This window comes from Aspergillus chevalieri, chromosome 1 (assembly GCF_016861735.1).
Source record: "Aspergillus chevalieri M1 DNA, chromosome 1, nearly complete sequence".
Classification (NCBI taxonomy): domain Eukaryota; kingdom Fungi; phylum Ascomycota; class Eurotiomycetes; order Eurotiales; family Aspergillaceae; genus Aspergillus; species Aspergillus chevalieri.
In genome coordinates this window covers 1,442,096-1,458,005 of record NC_057362.1, presented here as the reverse complement: position 1 = coordinate 1,458,005, position 15,910 = coordinate 1,442,096, and the positions used below count along the sequence as shown (strand labels likewise).

Below are 15,910 nucleotides of genomic sequence, written 5' to 3'. Positions count from 1 at the left end.
TGTGAGATCCCACTTGCAGAGGACATGATGCATCCACGAGAAGAAAACATTGTGTAAGAAAGTTTGCCGGATGAGAATTTTTTTTTAAATCGACGAGTGACGCTGTTGTATGATAGTCTAAGAGCATCTTGAAGTCAGTTCATATTCCAAGGTCCGATAGAGCTCCGCAGCCTACCTCATGTTCAAACTTTCAAACAGTGGGTCTTCCAAGAAGATGGTTGGTAACCTTTTCGCTGGTAGCAGGATTGATATCCAACCATTCCAGGATAATTGTCGATTTAGCCTATACTACTGCTTCGCACAACTCCTCCAATAACTGTTGCTGGGAGGAGTTGCTATACACTTGTGACGTATGGTGTATGAGGGGGGATGGTTGTCAATATTTAACAGAGAATATTGAAAATAAGTGGATAAAAGATGCAGTGATGATGGGCTTCTGTCCCACAGTGACGCCTAAAGGATGTTTAGACTGGACCAATGATAACTCAACCATAGATGTACTCTGTACAATAAGTGTCATGTCCCGCCGCTGGATGATGTATGACATAATCAATCGATCAACCAATCAGCACACTAATATCACATGTTCACCTTGGCAGCAACGGCAGCGGCGGTAGTATATTCCGTACGTCTTCATTTCCAAACCCCATCTCTAATGATCATCTTGTCCTCATCTTACTACATCCTATCCCCTGCCAAGTCCTTACCCGATTGACTTGAAATAGTTCTGAATAGAAAACTAACACATGTTGCTTGCCTGTATGTGTAACAAGGCCATCGGCAACCCCTCTTTGTACAGTATTGTTTGTCAGGCAGGTGCATGTCTCGCCCTTATTAGGCAGGTGCAATCCTTGTTTTCGTCAGGCAGGTGCAATTCTTGTTCTCATCAGGCAGGTGCACTTCTAGTCCTTATCTTACAATGGCTGCTGCCATCACCAGCTGGGTGCTCAACCCAATCCAATCTTTGACAATGTCTCGACCACGTACTCGCAAATTATGGTGCGCTGTCCCTGGCAATCTTGGGCGGCCATTCTCTATAGAGTGTGTTGCAGACCAAGACGATATTGAGACACTCATGAAGAAGATTTGGGACCATGCACCAGCACACGCCAAGAAAGATGCATCTGACTATGGTGATCTCATCCTCTACAGCCCTGTGGTGCAACTCAATCATGAACAGAAGTTCAGGATTGATGATAGTGAATTCCTACATCCACGCCGAATGGTCACGTCCAACCCACTCTTCCCCAAAAGCAAGGATCCAGATGTGGATATTGTTGTTGTTGTGAGCGGAGGTGCCACTCCACAGAAACTGAAGTGCTTGGAATCACAAAATGGTGAGAATATCCATTTTTAATGATCTTTTCATGCTTATAATTTACATTTATATATGATAGTGAATTTGGCTCCGGAACGGCCCATCACAGAGGATCCACACGTATGTCCTCGAGAGCGTACAGTGTTAGAACTTGCAGCCATTTTGGATGAAGTGAACATAGTCCATGTGCGTGGAACTCCAGCCAGTGGGAAAACATATCTCTCTGAACTTCTGAGTTACCACTATCGCAATAGGGGAAGAAGAGTTTCCTTGATCAAGGAATGGGAAAAACTCAATCACAAGAATCCTTGGGACAGTCTTGTCAAGCTTGTTGAGAAATGGAATGAAGAAGCACAGGATGCTCCCACCACAACTTCATCACAATCAGAACAGGATCTCTCTTGGGTTCTGACATCAAACACTGTGATCCTTGTGGATGAGGCACAGTTGACCTACAATGATAGTGCGCTCTGGAACACAATTCTCAAAAAGAGACAGTCATCTTTTCTTGGTTATAATTTTCGACTATGTCTTTTCTGCTCCTACGGCAGTCCAGAAGCAGGTCCAGATCAAACATTCTTCACTCCAGTCAGGCTTTCTAACCAACAATGCATCTCATTGACACCACAAAGTCAGCAAGGTGCACCACCTATTGGTTTATTTTATGACAAAGAAGAGTTCAAGGATGTTGCTTCACGGTCAATCCCATTTGAATATCGAAAAAGGTTCACTTTTGGTGAATGTGCCCAGGATTACATATTTGCATTATCAAATGGCCATCCAGGAGCGGTCGAATCCATACTCAGCACACTTTTCCAGGTACGTGTCAAATATGATTTCAAATAATTTTGGGATTCTTTGGGTATTCCTATAGTGGGGCATGTTGAGAAGCTTTATCTGAACCAAGAAGCTAACAGTTTCAGGCCTATCACCATGACATCAAGCATGGACATATTAGGGCTTTGACAGAAGATCATGTCATCTGGTTCCTGGAGGACACCGCCACAGTTTTTCAAAAACTAAGCACACAGCCAGTTAATCGCTCTTTCCCAAAAATACCAGAAGCTACTGATGGGATTTCAGACATGTTGAACAAAATTACAGAGGAAGGAAGTATTCCATTTGATATCAATGATGCAAGCATCAAATTCTGTTATCAGAAAGGTTGGATTCACAGAGTAGCTCTGGGTAGCTGTGATATTGCAGTTCTGCCATCACGCTTACATGAAAAGTAATTCTTCTCACATGCCCCTATTGTTGTTCTGTTCTGACCATCTTAGATACATTGAATATTCAATTGGCACAATGTCACAACGCCTGCCTGTCAGATTCAACTCACTGCCAACATTATGCAAAGAAATCCTCAGCAAATTCTCCATCATGAACTTAAGGCATTCAGCTGAGGGCAAAAAAATGTCAAGTGCATCACAACCCAGACCTGTGGAAGCCCAATACCAAGATGAGTTCTACAGGGGATTTGTCCATGTAGCAGGGCGAGGTGTACCGATATCCAGTGAATGGTCAAGGACCAAGGATGGTCGAGTGGATTTCTATATCCCTGAAAAGAAATGGGCGATTGAATTGTTGAGAGATCATGGAGAAGTTGATGAACATATCTCTCGATTCAAGGCCGGCGGAAAGTATCATCCCTGGCTGGAGGAGAAGATGATTGAGGATTGGATCATAATTGATTGTGCAACTTCTTTACCAACCAAAGGTGTGTTCTTACTCGGTGTTTAATTTAGTAGCCATGGTTTATTCCGCTAACAACTTGACAGAGTTCTCTGAGCCTAAGCTGTGGCATGCTGTGTTTATCAATGATTATTCTGAATTGCAGCTGTATGACCATCAGAAAGTTCTTATGATGTCTGTGCATCTATATAATTGAGAATCAGCGGGGATGGTATGGCTATTACACTGCTTACTTGCATTTGTCTTTTATTGTGGTATCTTTATTAGCTGTAGCCAACTTCTCAATTATCAATAAATCAGATTTATTCACCTGGTTTCCTTTGTCTTGCCTGTATGGCTTCTTCTCCTTTTCTTTCCTCTCCAGGGCTGATATTCTTGTCACGGAGCATGGACCTTTGTCGGAGTTGCGGCTTAGTCAGGGTCGAAAGTACGTATCAAGCGTATATGGTCGAGGTCTCTGATTTGTGCAAATGAAGCTATCTAGGATCCTATATAAAACTGTAGCTACCTAACAGAGTGTTCTAAGCGAATGTGCGGTTTTAACAGCAATAAGGGCAAAGGAGTGAATAAGCTGCTTGCGCCATATGATATCTCTTGTTTCAATTAGCTCCTGAAAACAGAGCCAAAATTGGAGATCCAGACTCAAAAGGTATCAAGGGAAGGCGGGTTTAAAGTCGACACACTGTTACTACAGCCAAGATGGTGCGGAGACAACTGGGCAGGTTGTACAGATGAAGCAAGGATATCTGGCGAGCTCTGTAACCCGGGGTGGGAGGTGTTGGCCAGGAGGAGGGTGGGAAGGAGGTGGATGCGGAGGCGGAAAAGGCATAATGACAGTTGGTGGCCAGGATGCCGTATTTCATGGTGCAGGGCATGTATGCGGTGGAAGGGGCTGATAGGCCTGAGACCTTTTCGGAGATCTTTTCACAGGTGAATCAGGCGGAGGAGAATTAATGATTTATAATAAAAGTACTAGGATGGAATTGGCTCTCTATTATTCTCTCACCTGGAATGGAATCACTACCTAGTAAGGCTGTAAGGCTAGTATCTAAGTATCCACAGTCTCACTGGTGCTGTCTTTCTGCTTTTCATACATCCACCTGTCACAACCTGGCTTCTCTCGTATCGTACCTAGGGTTCTAGTTAGTTGTATTTCGAGACAGGACACTTACCCTAAGTGTCTTCCAAGTATTCGTATGCTCAATGCCCCTCCGGGTCCGGTTCAGTAAGTTATATGCGTCGATGGGTATATCGCCCCCTCCAGGCTCCGTAAGATAATCAACAAGTAGAAACGATAAAGGTAACGAATAGAGAAACAAGGCCAACCGAGTACGTATACTGGGTTGTTGGTTAAGTGCGGACGAGTCAGAAACTAGAATGTAACCAATGCTTGATTGACGAGAATTGATCGTGAAGAACTCAGCTAAGTACATGAATGAGCGTCCTTATATATCCTTTGGTCTGTATACCAGTTCATGTGCCACGGTGTATACCGTATATCATATACCATATACCATCCTGTATACCGTGCCGTATACCATATACCATATCACGTGTCCCGTTCGGATATCAACTTGATCCCTGTCGCTTCCTGCATCCATCATCAACCATTATCCAATAATTCTGTCTTAACTCCCCGCGTCATCACGTGAGTCTGACACGACAAGGTCTGTAACAGTAACACTCTGGGTCAGAGAAGAAGAAGACGACACCACCAAAGTCTTCGCCATCTTGGAGAAGATTGCTCAAGCATTCAAGAGGTGTGGCATTCCACCTGATCCAGATCAATTAATGGCAGATTCCCAATTACCATTTCCCCCCTTCAAATTGGATGTTTGGATATCAGTGCTGAACTTATTTGATCGTCCTGTTTTCAGCCGCTGCTGGCTGATCCGAGAAGTCATTGCTGCCCAACAGCTCATTCTTCACTGTGGAAAACTCTGTATTGGGTGGGTAGACCTAGTGAAGGTTGCTCAAACTCTCTGCCACCAATCCTGGGTCATGAAACTACCACAAAATCGACTGAAGAATAGATACACGGGTCTGATCTCATCACCATCAGATCCTTCACCAGGGAGCATCAAAACTCCTGGCTTCAATAATGTAGTAATAATGAACAGTCTCTGAGAGGACTTTCATGTTCTAAAGCAGAATTCCTTGCAAATTCTACTCTATTCCACCATCCTGTTCAAAGTGTCTGATCCCTGAGACATGGTGTACTCTGTGCTTGGAGTCTGGAGTGCCAGATCTAAGTCCACTGATTCGCACCAGGTTGAAGTCAACTACAAGAAACCCATATAGGAGGTTTTCCTTGATGCAGCAAAAGTCTGCATCATGGAATTGGCCTCATTTGCAATTTGCAGCATCAACAATGGTCATTCCAGCAAAATACTCAATCACCTCCCATCCTGGGTCCTGGATCTAACAGCCAAAGGTGTAGACCATTTCATATCTTTGTGCCGGCCCCAACCAGTCAACCCATACTGTGCACATGGGGGCGTGCCCATCATTGCCGTATGGCTGTATGAAGAGCGTCCCGATCTGCTGGTCACATCATCATGCAAAATCGACATTATTGTCTCTGTCTCTCAGAACTTTCTTAGATGATGATCTTTCTGCTGTCATTCTGGAATGGACTGCTATGACATTGCGTATCGGATCATACTACCCAACAGGGGAATTCACACCTGATGTCTTCTGCCAGACATGTGTCACGAGCTCAGAATAGTAGATAATAACGAAATGATATTCCTATCTAAACTATTGTAGCCATCGACGAGAATATCGAATCTGAAGAGGAAAAGAAAAGAAAGAAGAGTCTATTTACACAAAGAAGTCTTATATATGGTTGTGTGTGGCCTCGCTAAGCAGCTGTTTGTCTCAATTGCTTTCATGGCATTGTTTGCCATATTGACAATGAACGTCCATAAAGGCACTGAGCTGAGCCGTCACAACATGTGTTGCAGATGTCTCAGGCCCACTTTGTCATAGCCCAATGCCTGAAACTTTCCATGTTCCTTTAATGCAAATTATTGAAAGATGCTTTCATGGCCATATCAACATGGAAGTCAACCGTGGGGAGAAAACCATGGATGATATTCTGAAATAAAACTGCAATGCTGTGATAGCAACGCTGATGACTGACATATACAAGTTAGAAGAACGTTTTCGAGTTGGTTATCCTATTTTCTATCATAAATTAATGACTTTTCAACCTACCTCAAATGGGGCCCTTGGAACATGGGATGGCTGGTAGACAGCCGGTTCATTATCATGCCACCATCTTTATCAATGCCCAAACATTCTAGGATGATTGTTGATTTTGTTTATATGACATGGAGCAACCCATCCGGCAAGTGGCGAGGAGAGTCCGCGAAAACATGCTTTAGATTCTTGATAAGAGACTTCGTGATGGTTAGATGGTTGAAAACAGCCAATGCTAAAAATAAATAGCAACGCTTATCTGATATGTGGCAGAAGTTCGTCAAAATGATCGCTTCACTCTAGGTATAGGTCTTATTTTATCGAGTGCCAACCATAGAGTGTATACAATGCTTATATTTATTGGCACAGAAGCTAGGCAACAATGGATGGAATGAAGCTCTTTTGTATGCCATGTTGGGATTTCTGATGGCGTTATTCTCTTCTCATAGCAAATTAGCAATCATTTTGAGGTCAAAAGTGCTGCGTCGATCAGCGCCAATATATATGGAGCAGGCGCCAAGTACTTTGCGATAACGCTCGGCGGGAACGACGTCACATCATGCCCACGTTGACAACGCATCTTCGCTGTAAGCAACTAACCAACTCCCCACTCGCCCGTTATTAGTTCAGCTTAGAAGGTGGTAAGTCCCTTTAAGCATTCTAGCTGTGCACACACAAAAGTTGCGAAATAGAAAGATACTGATAGCGCGATAATAGTCAAAGGAGTTTCCCGATTCACCGCCCAGCTGCACCGAATCTAGACGCCCCCTCAACAATGAGCACGACTTGAATGACGACTACCGAGGCCTTTGAGCTGTGTGGTGCATCGTATCTGTCTGAGCGATGGATCACTCTATCCAACGCCTGCTGAACGATAAGCTCTACGATAGGAGGAAACAGGGAGCTCTAGAGTATGATCGAGAAATGCCCGCGGATCGGACGAATATACCAAATAAACCAAACCATATGCTAACCACAGAGGTAAAACATCCAGGCTTGAAAAAATTGTCCGAAATGCCGCTTTCAAAGGAGAGATTGAGGAGATCCAGAAGATAGTTGACCAGCTTTGCCATGACTACGCTTACGCCGTACACCAGCCTCACGCCAGAAATGGTGGTTTAATTGGGCTGGCTGCCGCCTCGATAGCATTGGGATCCGTGAGTGAAATCGATGATATTGGATCTGGGTAATTTGGTAAATGTGAAATGCTGAGATTGGTTTAGGAGGGTGTTGCTCCTCATCTCAAGGAAATCGTACCGCCGGTTCTTGCCTGTTTCTCCGACCAAGATGCGCGGGTCAGGTACTATGCATGCGAAAGCATGTACAACATTGCCAAGGTCGCCAAAGGAGAAATACTGTTATTCTTTAACGAGATTTTCGATGCGCTGAGCAAAGTGAGTGCGCTGGTAATCAGACTGTAAAAGTGCGTCTATTGACAATGTGTTCTAGTTAGCTTCGGACTCGGAGCTCTCCGTGAAGAATGGTGCTGAGCTTCTTGATCGCCTTGTGAAGGATATTGTTTCGGAGTCTGCTGCCACGTATATCTCGGTTCTGCAACTTTCTGAGAAGGATGCGTTAGATTCAGATACGCTGGAAGAAGCAGATCTGCCGACCGCGTTTTCTCTCGCGAAATTCATACCTTTGCTTAAGGATCGCATACATGTGATCAGCCCATTCACTCGAATCTTCTTGGTACAATGGTTGACATTATTGGATACAATTCCTGACCTGGAACTCGTCTCTTACTTGCCGGAATTTCTTGGGGGTTTAGTTAAATTCCTGGGTGACCCAAGTAGGGATGTGCATGTCGCCACACAAGGCCTTCTTGATCGATTTTTATCGGAAATAAAGAGGATTGCACGTCTCAAAAAGGGTATCGAAGATAGCAGAAAGGAACAAGAAAGCAAAAGACAATCGGCTGCGAGTGACGATGTGAGCGCAATTACCGACCAGGCTGTTGCCCCAGAAGAGGACAAAGATGAAAATGCTATTGAAGATTCGGCATCTGAATCCATCATTGAAGAAGAAGATGGCGCCCAGGTTGATGGTGACTGGGTTCCGGGCCAAGATGTCCATATTGATTATCCTAAGATCCTGGACATTCTTGTGGGATTCGTCGACACGTCGTTTGGTGAGTTCCACTCGAATATCCTCATCGTACGAGCTCTCGCTAACTCCTAAGCCTTAGATGAGGAGATGCAACTGACTGCGCTGCGCTGGATTGATAACTTCTTTGATATCAGCCCTGAAGATATCCTCCCTTTCGTCCCATGTCTTCTGACTCAGGTTCTTCCTGCAATGTCCAGTGGCTCGGACCAGGTACGACAGGCAGCTAATCGAGTCAACACTTCTTTATTGGAGTATATAGTCACCCTGTCTGAAGACACCTCAGAGGAAAATCGTCCAGCCGCGACCTCGAAATTACCGCCCGCCCCAAATAACAAGGAAAATTCTGAAAGAAGGTCATCGACACCAGGCGGCAAACCCTCTGATACCCAGGGAAGTGAACTTAGGAAGCAGATTTCTCAACAAGAACCGTCAATCGATCAAACGCCCCGAAGTGGCATTGTGTCCGCGCCAGCTCCTCCAGCAGATCTTGATTATGCTGCAGCCGTCAATTCACTTACATTGCAATTTTTGAATGAGAATGAAGCCACAAGAGTAGCTGCACTGTCCTGGTTAATCATGCTACATCGGAAGGCTCCACGCAAGGTTGTTGCTTTCAATGACGGAACCTTTCCTGCACTTCTCAAAACATTGTCGGACCCTGCGGAAGCTGTTGTTACCAAGGATCTCCAACTTCTGTCGCAAATTTCAAAGAACAGTGAGGATAGCTACTTTGCATCTTTCATGGTGAACTTGCTGCAATTGTTCTCGACGGACCGGAATTTGCTTGAGGTTCGTGGAAATCTCATCATTCGGCAGCTTTGCATTAGTTTGAGTCCGGAACGTATCTATCGGACCCTAGCAGATTGCCTTGAAAAGGAAGAGGTGAGTATTCCAACGAAAGGATGACTGAGTCTGATCTAACCAATCGTCAGGATATCGAGTTTGCTAGCATCATGGTCCAGAATTTGAATAACAACCTAATCACCGCACCTGAACTCTCCGATCTTCGAAAGAGATTAAGGAATATCGATTCAAAGGTGAACGATACTGCAAATTGAAACTAGGAAGAGCAGCTAACGAGGTTTCTCGTTTCTAGGAAGGCCAAATGTTCTTTGTGGCTCTTTTCAGGTCATGGTGCCATAATGCAGTCTCTACATTTTCCCTATGTCTTCTCGCTCAAGCTTATGAGCAAGCATATAACCTTCTGCAAGTCTTGTTAGTATCTCATGCAGTGTTCACGTCTATGCCCTGCTGACTGACGCGTTACTAGTGCTGAACTCGAAATGACCGTTAATATGTTAATACAAATCGACAAGCTGGTCCAGCTCTTAGAATCACCTGTCTTTACCTGTTGGTTCAGCCTTCCTATGCGGCTGCTCAATGCTAACTTTCGTCCAGACCTCCGTCTCCAACTCCTGGAACCAGAAAAATACCCATACCTATATAAATGCCTCTACGGCGTCCTCATGCTACTCCCGCAGAGCTCCGCATTCGCAGCGCTCAAAAACCGTCTTAACAGCGTCAGCAATATCGGCCTCCTCCACGCTAGTCCACGACTGTAAGCCAGCAACCATCTTCACATCCACCTATTTAACCAAAAACAACTCACTCATCAAAGCATCAGCACGGCCCCAATATCCACCTTTGAACGCCCAACCGGCGCGCGCCTGAAATCCCGCGACGATTCCTCCATCCGCTGGGCCGATCTCCTAGACAAATTCAAATCCGTGCAAGAAAAAGCCCGACGAGCCCAACGCGCCGCTTACCAGCGCCAACTCGACCACGATGGTATCCGAACGGGACCCCAGAACCCCTCTCTAACCGCTGCGCTTTCTGCGGCCGCGACATCGGACCAGACTCGTAAGGATCGGGGGTTTGCTGAGGGTGGAGAGTCCCTGCGTGGTGGAAATGCAGGAGGGACCGGCCGGATGAATTCAGTGGATAGTTCTGGGACACAGAAGGGGGTTGGTGGGAATGGTGGGGGAGGCTCTATTCTAGGGGGTGCGCATCGGCATAAATCAAGTCTTCCTAATCTCGGACGGCTTGGGATTGGGAGCCGGAAGTCTAAACGTTGATATGAAGAGATGTTGCTTGCAGAGAGGTTCTTATGTATATCTTATTCTATTGTTAGTAAAGGGAGTAAAGGCGCAGAAATTGGCAAGAAGTTATCTATACTTTCTATTTAACAACCCGAAATGTGAACCTATGTACAAGGGGTTAAAATAAAGAATCAGAACAGCCACCATAAAATCAAGGCAAAATCGCTAGACACGCAGGTATTTGAAAGATTCATCAAACAAAAATCCAGAAAAAGAAACATTCGTAACTTGCTTCGCTTCTAGGGAATGACAGCACGATGCTTGGGAAGATTCAAACTCAAACAACGAACGACTCGATCAGATTGCAGACAATATCGAATCGATATTTGAGACAAAGAGACTAACCTGCCAGATTTTACCCCACGAGATCGGGATCTAGCAGGACGTGATAATGGCCAAGACACCTCTGCCTCAGGTCTCGGATTCGAGTGTCAAACCAGGCAAATCAAATCAATATCGACCTCCAATCAAATGTGGCTATGGGTATATTCGACAGCATGATGAAACTTGTTCCCGCTCACTTGGAGACATCGTTAAAAAGTCCACATGAAACATGATGTGGAGAAAGGATGTGAGGAAGTCGTACGAGGGAGAGCTAGACGAAATCAACGGGCGCATTCAAGGCAGGAAACGGAAAGAAAGAAGTCATCAACGCCACCGCGAGTCGTTCGATGCGCTCCAGGTTGACGATTTATACTGGCCTCCTGTGGAGTGCTTGGAGACGCTGGATGTGGGCGAGTTCAATGAACCGTTGAAGACGTACTCTCCATCGACATACTGGACGTCATGAAAAGAGGTGCGGTGCTTGCGACGAGCGTAGCGCTGCTCCAGGCGGTAGAGTTCGATTTCTTAAGAAACGTTAGTTCTGAATCGGCTCTAGTTGTGTCAAGGTAATGTTTTGTAGGCATACTGGCTTGCAACTTCTCGATAATACCCATTGTGCCTAGTGGTAGGTCTCTCGTCGTTTGTTGACTTCGTTTGTCGGAATCTTCGGGTGCCAGGGATGCTGAGAAATATTGAAAATAGAGTATCTGTGATGCAAGTCAGATCACGGATCTCATATATACTTTTTTGTTTATGGATTCAACGCATCGCTTTCGGACGTCACATCGACCCCCAAGGGAGAAAAATGCAAATGCTGCGACGTACCAAGTACAATAAACCACAAACATCACCTTCCACTTTCTTCACTTCAATTCTCCAGTTTAAGAGAGACAACAGCAATTCGTGGGCTGACGTGGGATAAGTCGATGAGAAATTAAGGTAAGTGACGGCGAGCACGGAATCCGGTGGCTGGCAAAGCTATTACTCCGGGGACCCAGTGGTTGTGTAAGCAATTAATTGCAGGGCTAGACGAAATGATGAGAATGAAGAATCGAATAGATTATTGCGAAAAGAACGAGGCTAGTGATTGTTTGAGTATGTAGAGCAGCGTCTAGGATAAACGAATGGATGGTTATCGAGTGTTGTATGGAAAGCTTGGCTGTTGCACTAATGCAACTGCCTGATTAAAAGAGTGTATAGAAGCGAATGATTTTAACGAAGGAATGCACAAAAGAGTGTAGAGAATAAAAGTAAACAAGCAGAAAGGGAAGAACAGAAGATGAAAAGAGGGAAAAAAACACACGCGAGTATCTCCAAGCGATCTCGAGTTCTCCTGATTCTGGGACTGCGTGTGGGGAATCCGTCGGCCCAAAAATACCGCTTGTACTCTGTATTTCGGCTGTCAAGGCACCGTACTTTAGTTGTACTTCTGGCCCAGGGGTGCGGGATCTATCAATAGTTCAACTGACTATCCCTAGTAAACTTCTTCTGTTGCTTTTCTCTCTCTTTCGTATTCAGAACATCTTAATATAAAAGGGCTTCCAATAGTGCCACCGGCTATACACCGTCATCTATTTAACTTTCAGGCACAAATGGATCTTGTGTACCAAATAAATCTGGTTCGGGAACGTGAGCGGAGAAACAAATTGAACCATCGAGACTAGTATCAGAAGTACTGTACTCCGAAGTAGACCCTTCTAGCGGGACCTCGTTAGGCCAGATTCAGTTAAGCCCGCGGTAAGCTTTGCCCGGTAACCGCCCCGAGAGCCCCTGTTCTTTTTTAATTAACTCGTGACGCGTGGTAAACAATGCTGTTATCGTTGCCGTTGTCGGGGTCCTTCAGGTGAGGGGGAGCCGTTATGATGGAACAGCGCGAATTTCCTGATATAGCGATGGATTCGTACTCCTGCACTGCCCTCTGTTCCTTCACAATGCGATTCGTCTACTATACAGACAAAGTATATACTCAAATGCTGGAAATCTATAACAAAGAAACGAGAACCCGTCTATCTACGATCCGGGGTACTCTCCCTCTTCTCCTCAGCCTCTTTGACCTCATCAGGCTCCACATCCTCTGCGAGCGATGTTTCTTGCGCTATTTTATCAATTAGTATTTCATATCTTCGAAATTTGGTATCTAGTAATCACTCACCATTCCACAACTCAGCATAGATCCCATTCTGCTCCAGGAGTTCACGGTGCGATCCCGATTCGGCAACCTCGCCTGCCTTCAGTACCAGGATCTGGTCGCAATCGTAGATAGTTCGCAGCCGGTGGGCAACAAAGACGCTAGTACGGCCCTTCTCCTTCAGAATGCTGTTGATGTTCTGCAGCAGAGCCTGTTCAGTGTAGGTGTCGAGGGCAGAAGTCTGTTTTCAACGTTCAGATAGCTGTCAATGTTAATATTAAAGGATACTTACCGCTTCATCGAAGAACAATATCTGAGGGTCCTTCAGCAACAGACGAGAAATCGCCATCCGCTGCTTCTCACCACCAGAGATCATCATACCTCTTTCACCAACGGCAGTCTTGTAGCCATCGGGGAGTCTCTGGACAAGCTCGTGAATCTGAGCGCGCTGGGAAGCCCTACGGACTTCCTCATCAGATGCATCAATCCGGCCGTAGCGAATGTTGTGCTCGATAGTGTCGTTGAACAAAGGCGTGTCCTGCGGAACCACTCCAATTGCCTTCCGGAGACTATCCAAAGTCACATGGCGCACGTCCTGGCCGTCGACCAGAATGCGGCCTTCTTGAACATCATAAAATCTGAACAGTAACCTCAAAATCGTCGACTTCCCGCAGCCGCTCGGTCCCACGATAGCAAACTTCTGACCAGCAGGAATTGTAAAGCTAGCGTTCTTCAGGATAGGTCGGTCGGGGTGATAGCCGAATGTCACGTTCTCGAACCGGATTTCGCCTCCTCGCTTGACCTCGAGCGGCTTCGCGTCGGGGAGCTCCTTGATGTTCACGTTGACTTTCTGCAGGTTGAACAGGGTCTCCATGTCCAGCAACGACTGGCGCAGCTCACGGTACACAGAGCCCAAGAAGTTCAGCGGAACCGAGAGTTGGAAGACAAGCTGGTTGACCATGACCAAATCACCGACAGTCAAGGCACCCTCAGCCACTCCATTAGCAGCGAGGTACATCATACCGGCAAGCGCGCTGGAGAATATCATATTTTGACCGGAGTTGAGGAAAGCCAGAGACGTTGTGACCTTAATGGACGCTTCTTCGTAGGCCTTAAGAGCCTTGTCATATCGTGCAGCTTCGAACTTCTCGTTGTTAAAGTACTTGACAGCCTCGTAGTTGATAAGGGAATCAACAGCGACTGTCGCACCGCGGTTATCCGCTGCGTTGGCTCGCTTGCGGAACTTGGTTCTCCAGGCAGTGGTGGTGATAGTAAATGCACTGTATGCGAGCATCGTGGCAGCCGTGATAGCCGCAAATTGAGCACCATACTGGTAAGTCTAATGCCTGTGTTAGTAGAACACTAATAGAGTCGATCACCTGTCATGTGCCATACCAAAATACCACAGACGAGCGAGATTTCCAAAGCCGTGGGAACAATGTGAAACACCATGGATGTCAGCAGGAAGCTGATACCCTTAGTACCGCGATCAATCGCTCTCGTCAGTCCACCGGTCTGACGGGTAAGGTGGAAGTTGAGATCAAGCCGTAGCAAATGTTCGAAGACATTCCCTGCGACTCTGCGAATAGCCTTCTGGGCCACGCTAGCAAACACGGCGTTCCGCAGTTCCTGGAATAGCGTTGCTCCAATCCTAGTGACACCATCTGAAATGGGAACTGTTAAATCCAGTGTTCCTTGAAGCGGTTGACCAAAGTGTTTCGCTTACAAGCTATAATCATTGAGCCGGCAACGGTATAAGCTGTTCCTCCAACGGCCGCAAAGTCGATGTTCATCGAATCAACAATGCTCTTGAAGTAGAATGGCACCTCGACGTTCAGAATCTAGTCCGTGACCATAAGTAACCAAGTCGCATAAGATCTCGAGATCAGAAACACACCTTTGCGCCAACAAGTAGTGATAACGCACTCCCAACACGAAGCTTAGTACCCCAGTCCTCCTGCATCGTAGTATCCGGTCAGCATCAGCCTATTCTCTGCCGCGCGATCAAACCGTCCTCACCTTCGGCCAAAGGTATTTCGCCATTTCCTTCATGATAGCCCAGTCAGCTTTGCGCTGCTCTTTATTCCCTATACTCGCCTCGCCCAGCAGGTCCTTCTTCTTCGTAGCCGTCGCATTCTGGGCATTCTTCTCATCTGGAGCCGCTTTCACCGCGGTTCGGGTGTTCGTGGTTGTCATAGGTTTATCCCCCGCTGCTTGCCTCCGCAGCGGACTTTGGCCCGATGTGAATACTCGGAATTGTGAGCCATAATAGGCAGACCTCCACGGGGTTGAGCGCGGAACAACGCGAGCCGGATGCATGAACGGCGTTGTAGTACGCCAGCAAGGCGATCGAGCTGCCCGGGGCAGCATGACGGCCGGTACAGTGCCCTTTCCTTTCTTTCAGCGAGCCGATCGGTATTACCGTAACTTCTTCCAGGCCTAATGGCACATAATTGTGGGTTGTGAAGGTTGTGGAAGCAATTGAACCGCAGGTCCTCCAGCTGGGACTTAGGACGGGGACCGCCGGGTTCGGAGATGGAAAGGAAAAGGGTCGGCGGAAAACTCCGAGATTGAGTGCTTGTCTTTCGCCTTCTATTGAGGTATCGCAATCGGTAATGGTAAAAGCGCTTCTTTTGGAAGACTAAGGATAAAGCAAAATTGTCTTATGTTCTCTCGGTAGTGAAACACTCCGATCCAGTATCGTCAATATGTCGCGAGGGCTCGCAATCTGATAATCAAATCCCCGCTGCTAGTTTGCATTGTTTGTCTGTAATCAGGCCCTGAGATCTTCCTACGATCAGATAGACCATGACAGGCTTCGATTTGGATATGCCTGAAGCAATTAGGCTTATGTTTTGGGGTACTGGATACCTCTGGTATGAACTCATTGAATGAAAGCCCTGGTATTTACTTGTTGACTAGAAATGCTTTGATGCCATTTTCGCTATTCTAACGGCATTGAGAGCAGAACTTCTCTTCTGGCTTTGGGAACACCAATTCCAAAGGGAGACCTATCTATCAAACTAAACTCGAACG

The 15,910-nt window shown here is 46.2% G+C and overlaps 4 protein-coding genes across 4 annotated transcripts; 2 read left to right on the top strand and 2 right to left on the bottom strand.

The window, feature by feature from the left end:
• Window positions 1-919: 919 nt before the first annotated feature.
• Window positions 920-3,206, top strand: ACHE_10521A (crinkler effector domain-containing protein; the record flags this gene model as incomplete). The annotated part of the gene is made up of 5 exons (XM_043280198.1): window positions 920-1,337; window positions 1,398-2,137; window positions 2,242-2,549; window positions 2,599-3,035; window positions 3,097-3,206. 5 exons carry the CDS (start codon window positions 920-922, stop codon window positions 3,204-3,206), a joined length of 2,013 nt encoding a protein of 670 aa, XP_043131641.1.
• A 3,851-nt stretch (window positions 3,207-7,057) lies between these two features.
• On the top strand, window positions 7,058-10,398 carry ACHE_10520A (VAC14 family protein; the record flags this gene model as incomplete). Its single annotated transcript, XM_043280187.1, has 10 exons — window positions 7,058-7,125; window positions 7,209-7,371; window positions 7,438-7,608; window positions 7,664-8,345; window positions 8,403-9,205; window positions 9,256-9,360; window positions 9,420-9,538; window positions 9,594-9,673; window positions 9,722-9,881; window positions 9,948-10,398. The coding sequence occupies 10 exons, from the start codon at window positions 7,058-7,060 to the stop codon at window positions 10,396-10,398; spliced, it is 2,802 nt and encodes a 933-aa protein (XP_043131640.1).
• A 672-nt stretch (window positions 10,399-11,070) lies between these two features.
• ACHE_10519S (uncharacterized protein) lies at window positions 11,071-11,360 on the bottom strand (the record flags this gene model as incomplete). Its single annotated transcript, XM_043280175.1, has 2 exons — window positions 11,071-11,270; window positions 11,333-11,360. 2 exons carry the CDS (start codon window positions 11,358-11,360, stop codon window positions 11,071-11,073), a joined length of 228 nt encoding a protein of 75 aa, XP_043131639.1.
• A 1,392-nt stretch (window positions 11,361-12,752) lies between these two features.
• atm1 (ATP-binding cassette Fe/S cluster precursor transporter ATM1) lies at window positions 12,753-14,917 on the bottom strand (the record flags this gene model as incomplete). Its single annotated transcript, XM_043280164.1, has 7 exons — window positions 12,753-12,841; window positions 12,899-13,115; window positions 13,167-14,213; window positions 14,270-14,538; window positions 14,601-14,715; window positions 14,772-14,831; window positions 14,894-14,917. 7 exons carry the CDS (start codon window positions 14,915-14,917, stop codon window positions 12,753-12,755), a joined length of 1,821 nt encoding a protein of 606 aa, XP_043131638.1.
• Window positions 14,918-15,910: the final 993 nt, after the last annotated feature.